At 40.6% G+C, this 24,516-nt stretch overlaps 1 protein-coding gene across 2 annotated transcripts in view; it reads left to right on the forward strand.

Moving 5' to 3' along the window:
* The first annotated feature begins 1,985 nt into the window (after positions 1 to 1,985).
* The window catches only part of CAPRIN1 (cell cycle associated protein 1), a 35,867-nt gene continuing 13,336 nt past the window's right edge, over positions 1,986 to 24,516 (forward strand). Inside the window, exons 1-6 of one of the 2 annotated variants that reach the window (XM_006864880.1) lie at positions 1,986 to 2,217; positions 2,690 to 2,899; positions 17,823 to 17,885; positions 17,972 to 18,058; positions 21,152 to 21,390; positions 21,501 to 21,583. In XM_006864880.1, the coding sequence (XP_006864942.1) occupies positions 2,690 to 2,899; positions 17,823 to 17,885; positions 17,972 to 18,058; positions 21,152 to 21,390; positions 21,501 to 21,583 (682 nt within the window). In that variant the 5' untranslated portion in view covers positions 1,986 to 2,217. Of the gene's footprint in view, positions 2,218 to 2,689; positions 2,900 to 17,822; positions 17,886 to 17,971; positions 18,059 to 21,151; positions 21,391 to 21,500; positions 21,584 to 24,516 lie in introns of those variants that run through there. The other variant, XM_006864879.1, reaches the window with a different exon arrangement.

Here is a 24,516-nt window from a genome sequence, read left to right on the forward strand (position 1 = left end):
GGCAACTAACAACGCCTCCCAGCTCTTGTTCTTTCCTCCACCTCCAATGTACATTTACAGTAAGTTCGTTATGTAGCAGCAAGAGCAATTTCTTTAAAATGGAGCTCAGATGACTGTTGAAACTATGTAGGCAGTGATTCCCCATTTCCCTCAGAAAGAGCTAACATCCTTATAATGGCTGATCAGACCCTACAACACTGATCTCCATTTATGTCTTTGTCTTACCTTCTACTTTCAGCTCAAGCTCTTCTGGCCTCCTCACCATTCCCTTGATCCCACCAAACATTCTCATCTCAGATCTCCACACCTGTTATTCCCTCTACCTGGAAAATTCTTTTCCCAAGCTGCTTGACCTTCTCCCTCATTACCTTCAGGTAGGTCTTGGCTCAAATGTCACTCAGTGAAGCTTTTACTGATCATTCCTGTTTTTTTCCATCACTTCATTATCTCACTACATAGTCTAGTCTTGGCCCCATTTAGAATGTAAACACCATGAGAATAAGGCTATTACTGCTTTGTACAGTATCTCTAGCACTGTAAGGTGCTCAATAAACATATGAATGAAGAGATAGATGACTTGCTAGCTTACTGAAATATTCTGAGGCCAGAGGGTGCTGGTTTTTTTCCATGCTCCGTAAGGATGCACTGTTGCCAGTCATTATTTACTTTATTCCTCAAGGAATAGTGGTTCTGGTAGAGTCCTGGTTTAAAAATCTTTTTCATGGAATTGAAATGAAAAATTGATCATTTACAGTTGTCATAATATTGTTAGTTTTCCACAAACTATGTTTCTTTTACTCTATTTTCTGCCAGCTCTTGATCTTGTTTCTCTGCTCACTGTCCTTACAGTTAGCAGTTCAGTGTTTATCCTACAGCTCCACACCAAGACTCCATACGCACTGGACTGCTAACCACAAGGCCGGCAGCTCAGATCCACCAGCTTGGTGTGGCACCATAGGATAAGCATTCAACCTCAAGGTCTGTTTCAGCTGCAAGGTTGGTGGTTCAAACTCTCCAGCTGCTCCTCATAGACCCTATACAGGGTAGCTATGAGTGGGAACATACTCCACCCTACTTACCAGTAGGTAATAATTAGGAGAAATATGGGGAGTCGGCTTTCGTACATTTACAGCCTTGGAAATTCTATGGGGTAGTTCGTCCTAAAAGGTCCTTATGAATCAACCACCAACGGATAGCAAGGATTTTTGTGGTTATTAGATAATTATTTTAGGGTGGCACTGTGTGGGCTAATGCGTCAGACAGCAAAGTCAGTGGTTCAAGCTCACCAGCTGCTCACTATGGGTGGGAATAGACTCCAAGGCACTGAACAACAACAAAAATTATTTTTGGAGTCCTGGTGTGAATCTGTAGGATAATCACTGTACCACAAGATAGGTTTGAACCGCAAAGTCGGCAGTTCAAATTCAACCAGTTGCTCCTCGGAAATCCTATACAGGAACTTAACGTTATTTTTAGAGTCTGGAGTTTTAAGACTTTATAAAAGTCACCAATCACGTTCATGTCAATCATTCTACAGAGATCTCCTAGGTTTCAGTGATTGTTTTGTTGAGGAGCGGCGAGTTGTGTCTATTTTCAAGAGTTTTGGGGGTGTGGGAGTTTGCTTGCTCTGCATACGGAAGGAATTCTAGAGGCTGCTATTGCACCACCCACCCCACGCACCCCTTACTTGCAGAAACCTTTGCCCCCTCTCCCCCCCCCCCCCAAGTAAGGGCGCTTCATAGGGCAGCCACCAATTCCAAATCCAGCTGCTTGACACCTATTGTCCCCATTTAGGCGTCAAGCGACTTCGCCTGAAGGTCCCTAGCTTCGATTTCACTAAAAAATCGAGGCCTTGTTCCTTCAGCCTACACGGGGCCATCTCGACGTGACAGGAGCTGCACAGCCCACCAGAGTAGGGGATTTGGGACAGGCGGGAAGGAAGGCAGGTGGCTTGCTCCTGACAGGCGTTCGCGCCGGGCAGCCCAGGCGACAGCGAAGGCCCCCGGCAGCTGCTTCTCCCGCCCCCTCCGCCTTAGAAGGCTGGCTAAGTCCCTCCCGCTCCGGGCTCTCCGCCTCACTAGCAGCGGCTCTCCGTGCAGCGGGGACGGGGTGAAGCGGCCTGCGCCCACGGAGCGCACACCACAGCCCAGAACGCACCGCCACCCTTGCTCCCTCAGCCGCCCACTCGGAAACTCCTGCGGCTTCTGCTCGCGCACGGTGAGCGCCACCCCGAAGCGAGGCGCTGAAAGGGAAGAGGGCCGCTGCGCCCGAGTGTCCTTTACCTCAAGATCGACTGGAGCTTCGCGAGGGGCTTGCTCCCCAAGTTTCCCTCCCCCAACCCCCCATCGTTTCCATTCCTCTTCTCTGCCTCTGAGCCCCGACCTCTTCCTTCCCTCCCTTCCGCGGAAGGCGGCAGTCCCCGGCCCGCACGGCGGGGACCGTTGCACTAGCCGTTGGCAGTCGGCGCCACGAGTCCCCGCCCCCGGCGCGAGCCTGGAAGCCCCCGGGCGGGGGGAGGGGGGCGCCCGGCTCTTCCTGTCTTCGCGGCGCGCGCCGCCCCCTCCGCCATCCGCTCGCTCGCGCAGCCTCCCGCCCGCTGCGCGTTTTGTCCCGCGTCTCGCCCCGTCCGTCTCCTGACTCGCCGCTCTTGTCTTTCCTCCCGCTTTTTCTCTTTTCACCCTATCTAAAGATGCCCTCGGCCACCAGCCACAGCGGAAGCGGCAGCAAGTCATCGGGACCGCCACCCCCGGCGGGGTCCTCCGGGAGTGAGGCGGGGGCCGGGGCAGCGGCGCCGGCTTCTCAGCACCCCGCTACCGGCACAGGCGCCGTCCAGACCGAGGCCATGAAGCAGATTCTCGGGGTGATCGACAAGAAACTTCGGAATCTGGAAAAGAAAAAGGTGCCGGCGTTGGCGGGGAAGGGAGGGGTAGACGCGGCCGGACCGGGGCGCACCCGCTGGCGGGCAGGGCCCACCTCGGTCGCCTTCGCTCTGGGTCCCTCTGGCTCGTCGCCACCGTCTAGAGCTTCGAGCCCAGAAACGGCCTCCTCGGGGGAGTGCTTGTCACCTGACCCGGAGGCGGCGGTCCCCGAGGCCTGTTACTCCTCCCGCCCCGGTCCTGCAGGCGGCCTGTGGGTGGGGGCGCTTTACCGGGCTCCCCGGGGACCGTGGCCGTTACCGAGGCCGGCGTGGACGAGTGGCCTGGGGCTCGGAATCCGACTTGCTCCCGCGGCCCCCATCTCGTGGGCTCCGCGACGTTTCTCTTTGTCTCAATTGTCTAGGTGCCCCCTGAGCCTTCCGCTCCACTGAAGCCGGAGATGGATTTCTGCTGCGACCCCCACCTAACCGGGGGGCTTTGGGCTGGGGCGGGAGGAGAGGGTCGTGGCGGAGAGCCGGGTGGGTGGGGGCCGGGGAGACGGGGGCGAAGGCTAGGGCTCGGGGCACATGGAGAGGGCGGCTAACATGGCGGCGGCTGCAGGGAGAGGGCCGCGCTGTACAGGAGCTGCATTGTGAGCACAAAGCGCCAGCCGGGGGGAGGGCTGAGGCCGGCGGCCGCCCCGGGCTCCCGCCGCCCCGCCCCCCGCCACACCCACGGTACTTGGGACCCGTCTGCTTGGACACCCCGTGCGGTGAAGCTACCGGCGCCCTGCTGCCTTAGATTTAGCCCTGGACCCTGTACCCTCTGAGACGTGTGTGCTCGCGTGTGGGGATGGGTGAGTGGGTGTGTGTATGGGTGGAGAGAGACTGGGACCGAGTGAGTAAATCTACCTTAAGTAAGATTGGATGGCACAGAAAAATGAAGAGATAAAACTATTATGTTAACTTTTTCCTTAAAGAAAATCACTCCGGTAAGATAACTGATGCTTGTTTGCCTCTCGTACAGTGTATTTATTGTAACATCTTGAATTTTGAAGACGTCAAAATGTAAAATAATTCGTTTAGCTTGCTGCCTAATAATGTTACTTAAGATGTGGAGTTAGTGTTCCTAGGCCTAAAATTTGGTTTATGGGAAATAGTTTGTTATAATGTTTGTTTGTTTTTTGTTACAGATTTAGGTGTTTGAAGAGTTTTAAGACATTTACATTTGGCCAGTCCTTTATTTTAATATATTTACATGTTTTATTATAAATGATAGTTTTATCAATATCAGTAAGTCCACAAAAGAATTTTAAACGCAAAATAGTAGCTTCAGTCATGCAGAGTATGCGCACCCAAGGCCAGTATTTTGAGTCTGTCTTGTGATTTAGTTTTTGCTTATTTACCCTTTTGTAATTTAGACTAGATTGGATATTCAGAATCCCTCTTTTAGTGCAGTAAGCAGTTCCAAATCAGTTTGGTTGGTGTTTGAGTACTTTAATTTTCAAAATTTCTAGGCAAACCTTTGTTTTCTTCTGGATAAGAATCAAAAGGTAAATGTTAATGTATTTTGAGTGTAGACATTTTACTGTAGCTGTTTGCATTTTAATGCCAAAAAAGGAACTTCTTCATAAGGGCACTGATTTGTAGCTGATTTGTGAGAGATGACTTACATTCCAGCGTTCAGTTCATGTGTATCTGGGACAAAAATGTCAGTTTAGCTTAAACTGTGAATGTTCACTTGTCTGTATTACTATATATTAATAGAAAGTCATTCATTTATTATTACATAGAGTGTAGATTGACTGAGAATAAGATGCACAAAGTAACAAATGTATTTGCTGTCTCATTTTTCTGTCTTGTCAGTGTTTTGGGTGCTAAGATGATGGGAAAGGTCAAGTGGGGTTATTAAAACTATAGCTTTTACTTCTTGGGAGACTAAAGGCATTTGAATTTTCCTGTAGTTTAATCACATTTAGTTTCAAGTTGAGATTTTTTTTTTTTTTCAGTATGCAGATCTAATATGAAAAGATTTAATTGATTGATTTTTCAGTAGTCAGTAAGCATTTCTAATGTAAATAAAATTTATGTAACTAAAAAGTTATGTTGAACTTTTTTAGAAGCATGAATGGAGTAAAAGATGCAGTCTACCACTGGATTTCTTTTTCCTAAAGTTTAACATTTGAGCTATGTTTCAGTTCTGAACTATTTAAATTGGAACCTTCTGACTTAAAGGCCTTTCCATGGATGCTGAAATTAATTATCTTGCCAAAAATTACTAGTTAGATATGTAGATATGCAGTATCACTTATATTAAGAACTAAATAAAGCAAGTTTATTGCATTTTATGTTAGTTAATTATTTGCTTTCCCCCCTCCCCCCATAATTTGGACTGTTAGAGGAAAGCTAATCATTTATCAAGTGAGAATGCATGTTTAACATTGAACTGTCCTACTTAATGCAAAATTAAGTGGGTTGATGGTTTTTGAAGTTTGTACTTCTAAAGACTACATAAGTATTTGGCAAAGAGAAATGCTTTTTGTTACAGTAAAGATAAGCCACTTAATAAGTCTTAACTATGATTAAAATACAAATACTGAATTGAGTGATTACCTAGTTTGCGTCATTAACTGGTACAGAATTAGACCCTAGGGCTACACAAGATCATTGTTTGAAAACTAAGCTAAATTTTATCTGAAAAGAGACTATTTCACATTTTAAAAGATAATCAGTTTTGATGTAGAATAAGAAATGTCTTTAATAAGATGTAAAATTTCTGTATACATGGCATGAATATTACAGGTTTTGACTATGGTGACTTTGGTTGGTAAAAGATTAGCAGATAGTCTCTTCCTTAAAAAAGCTAAACAGCCTGACAACTTTACAACTAATATGTAACCAGAATTGCCAAAAGTGTAGTACTTTTCATACTAATCCTGAAAGTTCTTATGTTGTTTATATCTTTTGCTTAATGTTGTTCTGGAAAAGGATGCTGTCATTGTGAGAGAGGTTAACGTGTCTTCTTTCCAGAGCATTGCAGTACTGTGCCTTGACTTAGGATTTTCAATGTAGGCTTTGTATAGAATTTGTGTTAAAATTTATGAAATAAAATAGTCTTAATATTTAACTATTTTATAAAAGTAAATCTTTCCTTGGGCTAACATCTGAAGGTTTTTCTTGACATTTAAGATCTCTGATACATTAGCTTTTCTGTTGGCTGCAAGAACTATTTCTCTGCAATGCAGAGGACAAGATTACTTTGTTTTGCATTCACCTCGTCATGGGAAGAAACTATAATGCTAAATTTGTTTTCCTTTGCTGTGTGTGTGTCATAGAGAAGCATTTAAAATCTGAATTTAATAAGGTGGTAAAGCTGTGAATTATAAAGGTTAATTCCTTCATGAGAATCTGGGCACTTTTCTGAGGTGAGAGTAAAATCTTTTAAGCATTAAAAGGAGAGGAGATGTAATTTAGCTTTGTTAAATTGCCTTACTATAATTAGCTCCTATCTTCCATTTGAATTGTTTTTGTTATGGAGTTGGTTCTGACCCATTGCGACCCTGTGTAGGGTTTTCAAGGAGTGACTGGTGAGCTTGAACTGCTGACTTTGCGGTTCAATCCTACCTTTGCAGTCCAGTGCATTAACACAGCACCACACCAGGATCTCGTTTGAATTAGTGATTTGAAAGTGCACAATTTTCCATAATCTTATAAATGTCTAAGTTGACATTTCAGACTAGATGAAGGTTGGTTCTGTTACTGTTTGTAAAATGAATACTTTTATTTACAAAAAAGTTTTACAGTTTTATCATGGCCTTAATTTTATTACCATAGTGTTCAAGAGTCTAAGGCTTTTAAGAGCTTAGAGGCGAGGCATCTAAGAATTTAGTACAATTCATTTTACAGAAGAGGGAATTGATATGCTCATGGAGTAATCATGCAGGCTGAATGAGTGATAGCCAAGGTCTATGGGAATAATTCAGATTTTTAGTGTTCTGTAATGTGAATGTGTAATATTTCATTTTTAAGCTGATCATGTAGAACCAAGTAAAACTTTTTGCTTCAAACCCTCAATTTTAGTTTCTCTTTTAAAATGCTGACAACAAAAGAAAAAGGTCTTCAGTGCTTCCTTGTTAGACCGTTATCAATGTCTCATTGTTAAACTTTGTGATTATAGACTGTCTGGATTATGGTTCTGAGAATAGCTGTATAGAAAAAGTCTCATATTCTTATCAGGTCTCTTTGGAACACCCATATTTTTTTAATGAAATAAAATTTAGTTTAGGAATCCTGGTGTGGTGCTGTGGGTTAATGTGCCAGACTGCAAAGTCATTTGAACTACAAGGTTGGCAGTTCAAGCTCACCAGCTGCTCCTTGGAAATCCCATACAGGGTCGCTATGGGTCTGAATCGACTCAACAGCACTCAACAACAACAAAAAGTTTAGTATGTCATATTGCTGACCTTATATAGGGTTTCCAAAGAGCGGCTGGTGGGTTTGAACTGCCACACAAGCTAGAGAATTTTGGGAAGAACTAACAATAAAGAAGTACGAGGTGTGACAAGCTTTCCATCTGAAGTTTTGTATTCCAAGCTGCGGGATTATTAGTAATTGATTTCTTTTTCTGGGGGTGGGGATGGGGAGGGAATCAATGAGAAGGAGGGGAATCCAGAGAACTTCAGCTAAAGTTGGATCTATACAGTTCTTGAGTTGAAACACAGTAAGTCCTGCTGTTGGATGTAAAACCACGGGTGAAAGAAGCATTGCTGGGCAGAGTTCAGAATTGACAATGAGGAAAAGGGAAGATTGTGATTCTCCAGCAAGCTCATTGAAAGTAGTGTTTGCTCTCTCTAACTTCCTATATAAATGGTCATATGTACTTACGGCCATTTTTATATTGCTTTATGTTTTTACCTGAAAACGTATTTTAGGCATATTCTATGGCCTTTTACACGGTATATGCCAAGTACCTTGCTAGTTGGACTAAATTAAGTAGAAATATTGGGAACTTCACAACAAAACTCTGTTAAATGAATTAATTAATTCATGAGGTGGAAAATGTTACTTGTGGAAATGGGAGTTTTTCCTGAAGGACCTTTTTCCATTTTGAAGTGAGTAAAAATTCATAAGGAGGCTAGTGGAACACTCTTGATTTGAAGTTTGTGTAGTACAATCACATCTTGTTCTTAGGAAGGAGGACACAGACAATCCTTAGGATTAGAATCACTAAATGTATAGAAATTTCGTTATATTCCCCTTAGTAAGTCCAACATGGTAAGTGCAATTGAGTCTGTTTCAAATCATAGTGATTCATAGGATTTCTAAGGAACATTTGGTGGATTTGAACCTCTAACCTTGATGTCAGCAATCTAGTGCTTAATCCTACAGTCTTTTACTAGGACTCTAATACAAACATGTTGTTATGTGCCATCATGTCAGGTTCCGACCCATAGCGACCCTGTAGAGGGTTTCTGAGGAGCAGCTGGTGAGCTTAAATCGCCAACCTTGCAGTACCAATGACTTTGCAGTCTGGCGCATTAACCCACAGTGCCACACCACGGGGGGCACTATGTAGAGACATTCAAATTGGTCCAGCATTTGACATACCATCATAGGCTGTCTTACAATACAGGCTTTAACAAAGCTAACTGTTCCAGACTCCTGGTGGGTTAATGTGCCAGACTTCAAAGCCGTTTGAACTGCAAGGTCAGCGGTTCAAGCTCACCAGCTGCTTCTCGGAAACCCTATATAGGGTGTCTTGGTCGAAATCGACTTGATGGCACTTAACAACAACAATGACGTGGTTACACAAAATACTTTTTGATATATACTGTCATATGAAGAGGTGACATGACTTGAGATATGGATAGTGTCACAAAAGGAGCCCTAGTAATGCTGTAGGATAAGCATTGCACTGCTACACCCAAGGTTGGCAGTTTAAACCACCAGCCGCTCCTGGAGAATGATGAGACCTACAGAGACATATCCTTGAAAATCCTACGGTGGTGGTGGTGTGCTGTGGAGTCAGTTCTGACTCTTGGCAACCCTGTGTAGGGTTTCTGGGGCTGTAAAAGTTTATAGGAGCAGAAAGCCTCATTTTTCTCCCATGGAAACACTGGTAGTTTCGAACTACTGACCTTGAGGTTGGCAGCCCGACTTGCTCCTTTGAAAACCCTATACAGGCTGGGTATGAGTTGGAGTTTAATAGGTGACAGGTATACAATCTGTTTTTGCTATGATGAGTTTTTAGTGCTCATTTCTCAGTGAAAGTCTCTCATTGTCAAACAACTTATAGGTTCTTGATATTAGAGTCACACCCCTCCACACCACTATTTGTTTTCCGGTAGTACAGCACAGTCAGACTTCCACTATGTGAATATGCTTCCAGTGTTTAAAGGTTGTTGGTAAATGCTGTAGAGCCTGTTCTGACCCATAGCGACCCCCTGTATAGGATTTTTGAGGAGCATCTGGTGAACTTGAACTGCCAACCTTGCAATTCATATGGCTTTGCAGTCTGGCGCATCAACCCACAGTGCCACTATGAATGGTGCCGCATGTAAGTTCATTTTGCCTTTTTAAAATTGAGAGGATTTTTGCTTACCTTCTATGAATTTTGTTTTTGATAAATGCCATTAAGTTGGTGCTAACAGGTTTCAGATGAGCTTCCAGACGAAGACAGACTAGGAAGGAGTGAAGAACTACTTTTGAATAGTCACTTATGAATAGCAGAGAAACACTGTCAGAATATAGTGCTGGAAAATGAGTCCCTCAGGTTGGAATGATAGTGAGGTTGGCCCAGGATCAGGCAGTGTTTCGTTCTGCTGTGCATAAGTTTGCTATGAGTCAGTACCGACTCAATGGCACCTAACAACAACTCATAGCAACCCTGTATAGGGTTTCCAAGGAGTAACTGGTGAGTTTGAACCATCAAACCTTGTGGTTAGCTTAACCTCCAATACTATACATACCAGGATTGCTGAACTTGTGAGAATTATTGGGAGTCAGCTGGCTAAAGTTGGAACTGATGTGTCTGAGGGAAGTGAGGAATGTAGAGATTAGAACCTTGAAATACTGAAAGACTTCTGAAAAGTATGGAAAGGTGACAGGTAAAAAATTCTCTATGATTTATCTCTTCATACGTCTTTCTGATAGAGTAGTGAACTATGATCTGGCCTATTAACCTCAAAGTCAGCAGTTCAAATCTACCGGTGGTTCCATGGGAGAAAGATGAGGCTTTCTGCTCCTGTAAAGACGTATAGCCTCAGAAACCCTGTACAGGGTTGCTGAGTGGGAACCTACTCGACAGCACACAACCACCACCACCATCACATCTTTCTGCAGATTCTTGCTGGTACTCTAATAAAAGTGGTTATTTAGCTTAGAGATAGAAAATAATTTAGAATATAGCTATGTGTTGTTTTCTTACTCCTTTTGTTAATTTATGCTTCATTTTTAAGTATTTTGGCTCAGTTTGGCTATCCAAACCTAGTAATAAACCCATTGCTGTTGAGTTGATTCCAACTCAGGACAGGAGTTGTGTAGTTCTCCTAATCTTTCCTGTTATGACTATTTACAATGGTCTATTTGAGTAATTTTTCATTTTTGAAGTTGTCTTTTCTAGCTGCAAAATTTTAAGTTTTGTTAATTCATTTATGGAATTTGTTGACATCATTAAGGAAAGAAAAAGGCCAGTATGAACTTTTATGGATATCTGTCTCATAGCATTGTACATTTCAGTGAAGTAACTTTGGTAATGATGGAAGAATGGAAGACATACATGTACTGTGATTCAGTAGCACTTTAATTGAATGAAGGAAATGGCAGCAGCAGAGGAAAAATGTAGCAAATTAGGAATTCAGAGTTGCACAATAAGGGAGGAAGGTGTTGCGTGACAAATTAACTTTTTGGAATTTGTGACCTTAGGCAGGTTATTTAACATCTGTATTTCCTCTTATGTGAATATGATTCATAATAGTATCTTCTTGATAGGGCTTGCTACCTGATAGTTTATGTTTAAATGTCACATAGTCAATAGTGTCAATTGTTGTTAACAAAAGAGAAACAGAATTATAAGGGTGTAGGACTGGGGGTAGTTCTGAGTGCCATATATCGACAGTATAGTCTAGCCCTGGTGGTGCAATGGTTAACCACCTAGCTGCTAACCAAAAGTTACCAGTTCAGACTCACTGGTGGCTGCACAGGAGAAAAGACCTGTAAAAAATTGTAACCGTGTGGGGCAGTTCTACTCTGTCGTAAAGGGCCACTGTGAACTGGAATCAACAGATATGTAGTAACTTAAAACTTCTATCCAGTGGTTCCCCTTCAAACATTTTTGGTAATCTTAGGCTTGGTATCTTGCTCATAAGTGGTACTATAAGTAGATTTTAAATAAATCTTAGGATGTTTAATAGTTTAAGAGGGAAAAAAAACCCAAACCCACTGCCTTGGAATTTGTTGTGACTCATAGTGGCCCTATAGTACAGGATAGCGCTCCATAGGGTTTCTGAGACGAAATCTTGATGGGAGCAGAGCAGCCTCACCTTTCTCCTTGGGGGGGGTGGTTTGACTGCTGCTTGTAGTTAGCCACCCCAGTGCTTAACCTACTATGCATCTTAAATTGAATTTCAAGATACTAGACTATGTGGGTAAGTCAAAACTCATTGCCTCAAAATCATGGGTACTTTTCTTAAACTTTTCAAAATATGAAGTTACTGTTTCTCAGAATATCCTCCATCGAGGTTTAAACATTTCTGTAGGCAGTATTTCCATCTCTAATGCTTCTCTGGAGAGGAATCCTGGCATGGTGCTGTAGGATAACCACTGGACTGCTGACCATTTGGTTGGTGCTTCAAACCCACCAGCCACTCCTTGGAAACCCTATACAGTGTCACTATGAGTCAGAACTGACTTGACAGCATTTTACAACACCAACAGCACTTAATAACAACAACATCTCAAGGATGCTCTGCTCTTCAGTTACGCTAGGTCAAAGTGGCAGTTCTGGCATCTTGAGGGTCTTAGATTGTATTTGAAATGTTCTTTGAATTTTATGAACAAAAGAAAGTCTGAAGAGGTAAAATTAGGGCTTATGGCATGGATGGGGTAAGATTTTCTAAGGAAATTATCATAGGACAGCTCTTATTATGTTTGAAAGTACGTTGTGATGGGAAGAAATTCCTTGGTGCAATTTTACAGGCTTTTTATCACCAATACATACTCCATTTTCCTAAAATCTCTTCTTAATAAGCTGTGACCATCCTGTGTCCTTTGGGAAAATCTATCCGGATTCCCCTTTGGAATCCCCTCCCAAGAAATAGTCATAACCATTAGAGCTGACCTCTGCCATGAATTTAACTGACCCAGCAGCCACTTGCAAGCCACCAAAAGGCACAAGCCCAGCTGCTCCTCATAAACCCTGTAACAGGATTGCTATGAGACAGAACTGACCTGACAGCACTTAACAGTGGACTCCTAGGTGTCCTGGTGTGGCACTGTAGGATATGGCAGGATATGCACTGGGACTACAAGGTCAGTTTGAGCTGTAAGGTTGGTAGTTCAAACCTGCTGCTTGGAAACACTATACAAGGTCACAGGAGAAAGATGAGGCTTTCTGCTCACTTATAAAATAAGAGAGTCAATGAAAAAGAGGAAGACCTTCAATGAGATGTATTGGCCCAGTGGCTGCAACAGTCATCTCAAACATAGCATAGATTGTGAGGAAGGTATAGAAATTGGGCTGTGTGTTACTATGTTGTCCGTAGGGTCACTGAATTGGCACTTAACAATGTGTTAGGTAGCCATGTGTTAGCTTAGGGAAGAATACTGTGTGCTAGGCAGTTAAGGGAAGAATAAAACCATGTTATGTTTGGATTCTTTTCTTCATATCCTCTGTATGTTGTAATTTTTAAATACATGGTTCATCCTGCAGTATATTCTATTGTTGGACTTAAGGACCCAGTCCGGTGATGGTGGTTAAGCACTCAGCTGCTAACTGAATGGTCAGTGGTTTGTACTCACCAGCTGCTGCATGTGAGAAACATGTGGCAATCTGTTTCAGTAAAAACTTACGACTTGGAAAGCATGTGGTCACTTCTGCTTTGTGCAGGTTGCTCTGAGTTGGAATCAACTTGCCTTAATAGAATGTGACAACAGGGATGAAGCCACTTAGGATAATTGTGATTTGTCTCTGAGTAGTTATCATTTCAGTGATTGGAACCAGTGTAGGTAGCACATCCTTCTCTTTATCATAATACTAAGGAGTGAGCTGTCAGTTTAAAAGTAGAAAAATTAGATCTATTGATTGTCCTAAAAGACTTTCTGGTTCTAGTGCAAACTTTGACATTCACTGTTGAGTTTAGTAGTAAATACTCTAAATTTCTGGGGCTTCAGCCCATCTTGCAAGACTATAACAAGAATGAGAGGTGGTAACACTTCTCTCCTGGAAAATGATTCCTGCTTTTCCTAAATGAGCAGATGGAGTTTTCAGATCATAAATAGACCTTTATGCATAACGGTACTAGGTTAAATAGTCTTGGTGTGGCACTACTGGTTAATGTGCTGGACTGCAGGGTTAGTTCCTATTCAGGGTCATAAATTGGAAAGACTCAACAGCACTTAACAACAACAAGCTAATCTAGTAAAAAACCAAACACTTAATGCAACAAAAATTCTTGAGATTTCTTAAGCTAAACCTTAAGGCACTATTTCCAAATTAAGACTGACATGTAATGGTTTTAAGATCATAAATTGTATCATTTTTGACTCAGAATAATTTCTTGTGTTTAGATTCTGCTGGATTTGTTATAAGGGAATTAGCAATGCTTTTGAGTCAGTTATTGCTTTTTAAGCTTAAGCATGTATCAGAATCACCCATTTAAAAAAAAAAAAATCAAACCTACTGCCAATGAGTTGATTCCAATTCCTAGAGCCTTATGTTAAGTACCACTGTGTCATTTCTGGCCCATAGCAACCTTGAATAGGGTTTCTGAAGAGCGGCTGGTGAGTTTGAACCTTGCAGTGCAAACTGACATTGTGGTCTAGTGCATTATCCCACAGTGAGGTTAGCTGCCTAACTAACCACAAGGCTGTCAGAACTCCTAGAGAGCCCTGTAAGACAGTAAGACTACTCTGTAGGATTTCAGAGGCTGTAAATTTTTCACAGGAGCAGTCTCATCTTTGGAGCAGCTGGTGGGTTTGAACTGCCGGGTTTGCAGTTAGCCAGCCCAATGCTTTAAAAAAGTATTAAAACTTTAAAAGTTTATAATAGTTTATTGTAGTTTCAAAAAGCCTACTTTGCCACCAGGGTCCCTTCAGGATTACTCATGCTATAGTGCTGCATCCAGTTGAGGATTTCCGAGAGTGGCTGGTAGATTTGAACTGCCGATCTTGAGATTAACATTTCAGTGCTCATACCAGGGTTGGTTAAGGCTCAGGTGCTAGGCTTCACCCCTAGAGCTTCTGACTCAGTGGGTCTGGCTTTGGTTTGAGAATTTACATATTTCTGTAACAAGTTCCCAACTTATTACTAATGTTTCTTGATGACCACACTTTTGAGAACCACTAGCAAGCAGAGTATATCTCTGTTCAGATTCTATATAATGTTTCATGCTAATGTACATGTGGGTGCCATGAGTTAGGGATTCAGACAGATAACACAGTAGAGTTGGCTTCTGCTTCATGGGTGCTTGGGGCCCTAGCTGGAAAGGTAAAGGCTCAGTCACTCAGAGTCTTTCCATGTTACTTGGCATAGCATGGTGACCACAGAGTATGATGGCTCCGTATCAATGGGAAGCAAACAAGGTAGAGATGCATTGTGTTTATGATTGCTTTGGAAGTCACACATCATCATTTACATTATACTGTATTGATTGATGCAATCATAGGCCCACCCAGGCATGGGGGAGTGCCTAGGTCAGTCACATTGTCGAATTATGTATCTGGGGTGGGGTGAGGGGGGTCTGCAGATACTATAGCCATCTTTGGAAAATAGGATTTGTCATAGTTCTTGTATAAATACTAAATTTGTTATTGTGTAAAATATTGGAGCTTTTCTGCTGTAATTTGGAATTCATAGTGTACTGAACCACAAGGTCAGTGGTTCAAATTCACCAGCCATTCATTGGAACCCACTTGAAGGCACTTAACAACAATAACTCAAGGATTATTATTGGTGAAAGTCCTGATAATATCTTGAAAGCTGCATTCTAGTTTTTATTATGCAGACTAATGGCACTGCAAGATAAACTGGACTGCTAACTGTAAGGTCAGTGATTCAACCATTATCTGTTTGGATTGGTATGTTTTCTGTTTTCACATTAAGTAACAAAGTTAAGATTTGTGAAGTACTGGTGTGACACTTGAGGGTAAATGCTACCGTAAGGTGTAAGGTGGGTTTGAATTTCAAAGTCACCAGCTGCTCTTTGGAAACCCTTATATACAGGGTCGCTATGAGTCACTACTAAGTATGTTTGTTATGTGCCATCATGGAGATTCTGAGTCCCAGCAACCATTTAGGATTTCTTAGAAAGTAATCTGTAAGGTGTGGCACTGTAAGTAATGTGCGTGGCTGCGTGGTCAGTTTGAACTGCAAGGTTGGCAGTTCAAACTCAACAGCAGCTCCTCAGGAAACCATAAACAAGGTTGCTATGGGTCAGAACAGACTCGATGGCACTTAACAAGGATAAGAAACTATGTATAGTATAAAATTTATTGGGTTGCTTTAGGTCCCCCCCCCCTCCCATTTCTGCTTGGTTATTACCTATCACCCAACCTTTATGGGGTTCTGGTGGTGTAGTATAGTGGTTACAAGTTAGGCTGCTAACCTCAAGCTCAGCAGTTCAAAACAACCAGCTGCTCTATAGGTGATGCTTTCTGCTCCCGTAAAGATTTACTGTCTTGGAAACCCTATGCAGGGTCACTATGAGTCAGAGCTGACTCCAAGACACACTACCACCTAAACCTTATAGTAACAACTAAACTATTGAATGTGTTACATTACCTGAGTATCTTGCTTTTGGGGCCTTATCTGATAGTAGTAAGTAGTAGCCTGGGGAAAGCTCCATCTTTTTTTCCCTTGGGGTAAAAAAGTTGACCTTAAACCAAAGGTTAGTTTTCCATTTTCACTTCTACGCATTTAACTCTTTGTGATAAAATTAAAGCCAGTTCAAACACACCAGCTGTTCTCTGAAGCCCTATACTGGGTTGGAACTGAATCAACAGCACTTAGCAACAATACTGACTATATGGGAGGTGGTGGTAGCCTGAAAGTATCTCACATATAAGAACAAGGAATATTCATCAAAGACTGTATCCCCATGCTTTATTCAGGAAAAATATACTGGTGTGGAGGTGTGGCTTAACACACTCGCCAGCAAAAGTTGGTTTGATCTGCAAGGTTGGTGATTCAAGCTCACCAGCCACTCAAACCGTGTACAGGGTTGCTATGGGCCAGAACCAACTCGATGGCACTTAACAACAAAAACTACCACCTATTGAGATGAATTTTTGGGGGGAGGAAGGAGTGGGATGACAAAATTTTGGAAATTGAAGTTGTATATTGCTAATGTTGTTTCATCTTGGTTTTGCTCATCTTTCACAATGGTCCCCCTTCATGTTAATTAAAACATTTCTTGGTGTTAATTAGAACTTATTCTTTGTCTGCTCTGTTTATGAAATTTAGCACTTTGTAAATACTTGATATTCTCGCTTCTTGGGATAAGCAGGATCCCAACCAAATTTGGCCCTCACCCAGGTATGGGAGAACCAGATGCCTTATCTATCTGATGCATATCATTTTTTGGGACACATCCTAGTGGTTACCAAGTCCGGCTACGAACCGCAAGGTCAGCAGTTCTAAACTAACAGCTGTGCTGTGGGAGAAAGGTGAGGCTTACTGCTCACGTAAAGATATACAGCCTCGGAAACCCTGTACAGGGTTGCTATGAGTCGGAACTGACTCTGCAACACATAACCACCACCAAAGAGTAAGGAGTCCTAGTGCGGCGCTGTGGGTTAATGTACCAGACTGCAAAGCCGTTTGAACTGCAAGGTCGGCAGTTCAAGCTCAATAGCTGCTCCTTGTAAACCCTATACTGGGTCGCTATGGGTTGGAATAGACTGGACTGGCACTTAACAACAACAACAAAGAGAAAGCAGTGTTGTTTGTTTACAGTGTTTGGTATCAGCATTTTTGGAGTATGGTTGTGCTGCTTACATTCATTTGGGCATTATTAAGTGACGTTGAGTTGGTCTGACCCATAGCAACCCTGCATAGTGTTTCCTAGGAGCAGCTGGTGAGCTTGAACTACCAACCTTATGGTTCAAATCGACTGTACAGTCCAGCACATTAACCTACAGTACCACACCACGAATCCCACATGCACACCTGTGATGTCATAAGGGTGTAATAGAGCTAAGAAATTCCAATAGAATGGAATGTCTTGAGCAAAACTTGCCACAAACAAGGGATGTATCTTAAGTCTCTTGCATATGATTGTACAATGGTATATGAGGTACATATATAACTTGTACCATATTTCTTGATAGTCATATATCAAGCACCTATTTACTGGCATATGTGTGTACTGTACTTTATTGCTACTTTAACGTGAACTTTCTGTACTGTATGTGAATAAAAAGTTGAGTGTGTAACAGTGTATGCTTCCTAGGCAGCAGCATCCAATCTTACCTAGTGCATGTATTCTTTATAAAACTTACTGTGAAGTACATCATGGCTTCCTGAACACAGCAAAATTAGTGCTAGTTGGATAGCAGCAGCAGCAAGAGGCAAAGGAGAACAATCAGTTTAGAAATGAAGCAAATTGTTATTAAACATCATGAAGGTAGAAACTGAGTGAGAAATATATTTAAGAACATAATTGAGACAAACTTTAGAGGATTGAGTTTTGCCATTTTACCATTGTTTACTTTTATACTTGATGATAATACTTTTTATTTTCTTTTAAAATAGGGCAAGCTTGATGATTACCAGGAACGAATGAACAAAGGGGAAAGGCTTAATCAAGATCAACTGGTAAAGATGTTTTATTTTACTAAATAAGCAAATTAATTTTGTGGTTATACATCTAGTAAAATTGGGTTCCGTATCTGTCTTTTTAGGATGCAGTTTCTAAATATCAGGAAGTCACAAATAATTTGGAATTTGCAAAAGAATTACAGAGGAGTTTCATGGCATTAAGTCAAGATGTAAGTAAAAGATGGTATATGTAGTTATGCAATGTTAAAGGTTAGGTTAGGGAAAAGAAATGTTTCTTTGGGTTTTATTCTTTGCTATTACTATTGATAAGCACTCTGGATCTCAAATTTAAATTATCTAAAAAGTGAGAATTACTCAGTTATATCTAAGATGCCTTTCATTTTGGAAAGCTTTAATACAGCACCTGAAAGAGATACCTTTTAAAAGGATGGAATTTCATATAATACAAAGATTTATAATAATTACCCTAAAGCTCTCATTGTACATTTGTCTATTTATCTTATTATATATGAGCCAGACTGCAAAGCCGTTTGAACTGCAAGGTCGGCGGTTCAAGCTTACCAGCTGCTCCTTGGAGACCTTATATAGGGGCGCTATGGGTTGGAACCAACTTGACGGCACTTAACAACAATATGTATGTGTGTGGGTGTGTATTGTGGTTATGTGCCATGCAGTCAGTTCTGACTCATAGCGACCCTGTACAGGATTTCCAAGACTGTAAATCTTTACGGGAGCAGAAAGCCTCATCTATACATATACATAAAAATAAATGTCTACCAACATATATATTGACATTTGGTAGACATATATTTTTCGCCCATTCCTTTATGTTTAGTTACTTAACAATCTCATTAGCTGTCAGAAATCAAAAATACTTGTTAATATAATTGGTGATCACTCTTCCCATTAGGAATTTTAAGAAATGTGGCACTTTATTAACTAATCTAATGAAAGGGGTATTTGGTTTTTTCCTTAGTCACCTTTTCTACGACAGAAACCTTTGGGATCAGGATGAAAATGGAAGACAATGTCAAATAATTTGTTTAAAGTTGAGTCCAGAAAATAATAGCCTTCTGAATGTTGTTAGGTGCATTTGAGTTGATTTTGACTCTTAGTGACCCCATGTGACAGAGTAGAACTGCCCCATGAATTTTTTTTAGGCTGTGGTGTGGCTTTGTACTAATTGCAATGCCAGCATTTCAAACAGCCTCTTCTCAGGAAAGCTATACAGCGTTGCTTTGAGTTGGAACTGACACAATGCTAATACAAACAGCAGCAATAATCTTTCTATGAGCAGACCACCAGGTATTTCTCCTGCAGAGCTGCTGATTTCAAACTGCCGACCTTTCAGTTTGCAATTGAGCACTTAACCACAGCACCATTAGGGCTTACTTAAATCTTTTGGATAAGTGTCTTTTATTTGGAGAAAGATTAACATGGAAATATAAAGTTGCCTCTTGATTTGGTGAAATAGTGACAGAACAGTATACTCTATGATTAGAGACAATACAATGTATAAAGAGTAATACGCATTCTGACTTTGGAACCAGACTGTTTAGACTGAAATTTGTTACTGCCACTTTCATTGGTAAATTGTGTGACCTTATTTGAATAATTTTACTTTTTCCAGTTTTCCGTTCTATAACATGGTGATAGTAATAGTTCCATCCTCATAAGATTATGCTTAGAACAGTTTTGATGTGTAACTAATATTTCAAGCACTTAATTTTATCATTGCTTATTATATTTGATTAAAGATGGAAAACTTGATGATTTGCCTGAAAATGGAGAAAAGGAAATTTAATTTATACCCAGGTAGGGATTTGTTCCACTTACCAAATTAGGCCAGAACCTCAGGCTTGATGAACCCTGCCCAATTTCCTTCTTTTTTTTGAATCTGGGTCATAGGAAACAAGATGGTATATAATTAAATGTAGCAGGCATCTAATTCTGATGCTCCAATCACTCTGAAATTATTGTATATTTTTTCCTTCTGTTTTATCACTGGTGTGTATTCATCAACTTTTTTCTGGATTTCTAAACTTCATTTGGTTTTGGACAAATGTTGCCCTTTTCCTCTCGTATAGTTCATTATTTTACTTTCTTGACTTCTTTTTGCATTTTTGCCTCTTTGTATATTTTTTGCTTCTCCCTGAATGTGTAAAGCCCTTTCTATCCTTAAGTTGCCCTTCTCCCTCCTAGACTGAATGCTTACTAATTTTATGAATACATGTTTAAGTTTTTTCCTTTTTAACTTTCTGGACCATCTTAGCTTAGAGTGTTTGCATTTCTCTGCTCATGTATACTGTTCACTTGACGTATAATTTATTTTACTACCCTCTGTGCTGCCAGGATAGTCCTGGTGTGGCTCTGTGAATTAATGCGTTGGACTGCAAACTCGGTTTGAACTCCACAGTGGTGGCATTCAGGCTTACCAGCCGCTCCTCGGCAACCCTATACAGAGTCATTATGACTCTTAACAACCACAAGCTGCCATCAGAGACTTTTCTTGTCATTGAAGCCTTCATCATTCCTCGCAGGTCCAGGTGTCCCTTCCTCATTTCTCCCTTTTTTGTAAGTTTAATGTGTTGCAATTTTGTTTTTCTTAGTTTCACTTCATCCTAGTGATGCTCAGATAAAGGGGAAAAAGAAAGGTGGGATGGAAAACACTTCCTTGTCCATTGAAAAGACTAACCTTTTTCTGCTTCCAATATCTGATGCTAAACATGAGAAAGGAGAAGAGAAATGACTGAGTTTGGCTGATGTTCCTTTTACATTTTCAGGGAAGAAAGAATAGTTATAAAATACAGTCATGCCTCACTTTCTTACATCTTTTGCTACCACCTTGTTCTCTGACAGCGTCCCTTATAAAATAAAATCCTTTTAGTAACTTTTCAATGTGCAGAAATACCTTTATAATAGAAGCAGTGGATTACTTGGGAAGAGGAGTGTGTTAGTGGCAGATTTTATATAGCATCTTGAGAGTCAGTAGTAAGTACTTAAGTGAAAACTTAGGACAATATTCCATTTAGTAGCGATAACACAGGTAAGACTTTGTTGTGATTGTGGTGGGTTTCTTTATCAGCATTTATAGATCTGTAACATTTCAATAGGGAAACCGTGTTCTGAATTTATAACAGTAACTGCTTAAAATGGATCATGCTCTTAAAGTTTTTTGGTGATTTTAGGAATCATCTTATGAATAAAGGGTACAGCAAACTCAGTGAAATTTCTCTTAACTTAAATGAAACTGAACTAAATGAAGTTTAGAAAACTCACTTAAGTGCCTTAACTGTTTTTAGATCCAGAAAACAATAAAGAAGACGGCACGTCGAGAGCAGCTTATGCGAGAAGAAGCAGAACAGAAACGTTTAAAAACTGTACTTGAGCTACAATACATTTTGGACAAATTGGGAGATGATGAAGTACGAACTGACTTGAAACAAGGTTTGAGTGGAGTGCCGATACTGTCTGAAGAAGAATTATCATTGTTGGATGAATTCTACAAATTAGTGGACCCTGAACGGGACATGAGTTTGAGGTATAGGGATATTTGATAGTAGAAATTTCTAAATACTGTTGACTACGAAAAATGTAATTAATTTTTATTTGATTTTTTTACTAACTTTTATTATGTGATTATTTTATAAGATTGAATGAGCAGTATGAACATGCCTCAGTTCACCTGTGGGACTTACTGGAAGGCAAGGAAAAAACTGTATGTGGAACAACCTGTGAGTATCATTGATAACTTTGAATTTATAATTAACAATCTTAACATTTTTCTATTTAAATGTAGTGCAAACTGAAGAAAATCATAAAATTTAAATCATCTACTGTTTACATTTTGGTTTGTTTCCTTTAAGTGTCTTTTGTTAGTTAAAGGAAATTGTAAAAGTCTAAATTCATCTACTGTTTATATTTTAGTTTCTTTTCCCCACATGTCTGTATGCTGTGTATAAATCTTTACATAACTGATGAATTGACAGTCATGGCCAGTGAGTTAACACATAACCTTAATTATCGCAGCCAGCATTACTCTTCACCATGGAGCACTCTGGCTGCACTTCTTCCAAAACAGATCTATTGGTTCTTTTGGCAGCGCGTGGCATTTTCAATATTCTCCTCCAACACCATCACTCAAAAGCATCAATTCTTCTGTGGTCGTCCTTATTCACTGTCCAGCTTTTGCGTGCATTTGAAGTTATTGAAAATACCGTATTTTGGGTCAGGCGCACCTTAGTCCTCAAGCTGACCTTTTTTTACTCTTCCACACTTAAAAAGGTCTTGTGCAGCAGATTTGCCTAAATACAATAATACGTCGTTTGATTTCTTGACTGCTGCTTCCATGAGTGTTGATATTTGATCCAAGGAGAATGAAGTCCTTGACAACGTCAATCTTTTATCCTTTAAGAATGTTGTTTATTGGTCCAGTGTGAGGATTTTTGTTTTCTTTTCTTGAGATTTAATCCATACCTAAGTTCTATTCACTTTCAGCAAGCAAGGTTGTATCATCTGCATATCGCAAGTTGTTAAAAGAGTCTTCCTCCAATCCTGATACCACATTTTCCTTCCTATAACCCAGCTTCTTGTATTATTTGCTTAGCATATAGGTAGAATAAGTATGGTGAAAGAATACAACCCTGTGGCACACCTTTCTTAATTTTAAACCATTCAGTGTTCCCATGTTTTGTTCGAACAACTGCCTCTTGGTCCAGGTACAGATTCCTCATGAGCACAATTAAGTGTTCTGGAATACTCATACTTTGCAATGTAGTCCATAGCTTGTAATGATCAACACAATCAAAAGCCTTTGCGTAGTCAACAAAGCTCAGGTAAACAACTTTCTGATATTCTCTGCTTTCAGCCAAGATCCATCACACATCAGCAGTAATATCCCTGGTTCCACGGCCTCTTCTGAATCTGGCTTGAACCTCTGGAAGTTCTGTGTCTCAGTGTATGATTGTAGCTGTTTCTGTATTTACCTTTAGCAAAACTTTACTCGCATGGGGTATCAAAGAGGTTGTCCGATGATTTCTGCATTGTGTTGGGTCACCTCTTTGTAATGGGCACAAATAACATATCTCTTCCAGTCAGTCAGCCAGATAGTTGTCTTCCAAATTTCTTGGCAGAGATAAGTGAGTGCCTCTTGTGCTGCCTCACTTTCTTGAAAGATTTCAATTTGTATTCCATCAATTTCTGGTGCCTTGTTCTTTGCCAATTCCTTTGATGCCCCTTGGACTTCCTCCTTCAGTATCATTGGTCTTCATCATATGCTACCTCTTGAAACAGTTGAACATTAAACATGTCCTTTTGATACAGTGACTCTGGGTATTCCTTCCATCTTCTATTAATGCTTTCTGTATCATTCAATAATTTTACCAGAGAATCTTTCAATAACAAAAGTCGAGGCTTGGATTTTTTCTTCTGTTCCCTCAGCTTGAGAAATGTAGAGTGTTCTCTTTGGTTTTCTGATTCCAGATCTATGCACATTTTGCTGTAATATTTGGCTTATCTTCTCGAGCTGATATTTGAAATTTTCTGTTCAGCTCTTGGACCTCATTTCTTCCATTTGCTTAAGCATCTCTACGCTAGAGAGCGAGTTTCAGTATCTCTTCTAATATCCATTTTGACCTTTTCCTTCTTTCTTGTCTTCTTAATGACTTTTTGCTTTCTTCTTGTATGATGTTCTTGATGTCATCCCACAACTCTTATGGTCTTTGGTCTTCAGTGTTTAATGTATCAAATCTGTTCCTCAGATGATCTCTGATTTCAGGTGGGATATATTCAAGGTCATATTTTGGCTTTTGTGAACATGTTTTCATTTTCTTCAGCTTCAGTTTGAATTTGCATATGAGTAATTGATGGTCTGTTCCACAGTCTGCCCCTGGCCTTTTTTTGACTTATGATAGGGAGCTTTTCCATAGTCTCTTTCTGCAGATGTAGTCAATTTGATTTCTATGTATTCTACCTGGTGAGGTCCATGTATATACTCATCTCCTGTGCTGTCTAAAGAAGGTATTTGAAATGAACAAATCTTTGGTTTTGCAGAATTCTATCATGCGTTCTCCAGCATCATTTCTATCACCAAGGCCATATTTTCCAACTACTGATTCTTCCTCTTTTATCCCAACCTTTGCATTTCAGTCAACAGTAATGAGCAATACATCTTAATTGCATGTTTGATCAATTTCAGATTGAAAAAGTTGGTTAGAATTCTTCTAGTTCATCCTTAGCTTTAGTGGCTGGTGCATAAATTTGAATAATAGTGGTATTAACTGGTCTTCCCTGTAGGCTCATGGATATATTATCCTGTCACAGACAGCGTTGTACCTCCTGACTGATCTGGATGTTCTTTTTAATGTTGAATGCAACACCATTCCTCTTCAATTTGTCATTCCTGGAATAGTAAACCTTGTGGTTGTCAGATCAAAATGGCTAATACCAGTACATTTCAACTCATGCCTAAGATATTGATGTTTTTGTGTTCCATTTTATTTTTGACAACTTCCAATTTTTCCCAGATTCATACTTCGTACACTCCATGTTCCAATTTTTCAATGGATGTTTACAGCTGTTTCTGTTCATTTTTAGTTGTGCCCCATCAGCAAATGAAGGTTCTGTGGGCTTTTCTCCCATGGGCTTTTCTCCATTCATATCATTATGG

The sequence above is a fragment of the Chrysochloris asiatica genome, unplaced genomic scaffold (assembly GCF_000296735.1).
Source record: "Chrysochloris asiatica unplaced genomic scaffold, ChrAsi1.0 scaffold00072, whole genome shotgun sequence".
NCBI lineage: Eukaryota > Metazoa > Chordata > Mammalia > Afrosoricida > Chrysochloridae > Chrysochloris > Chrysochloris asiatica.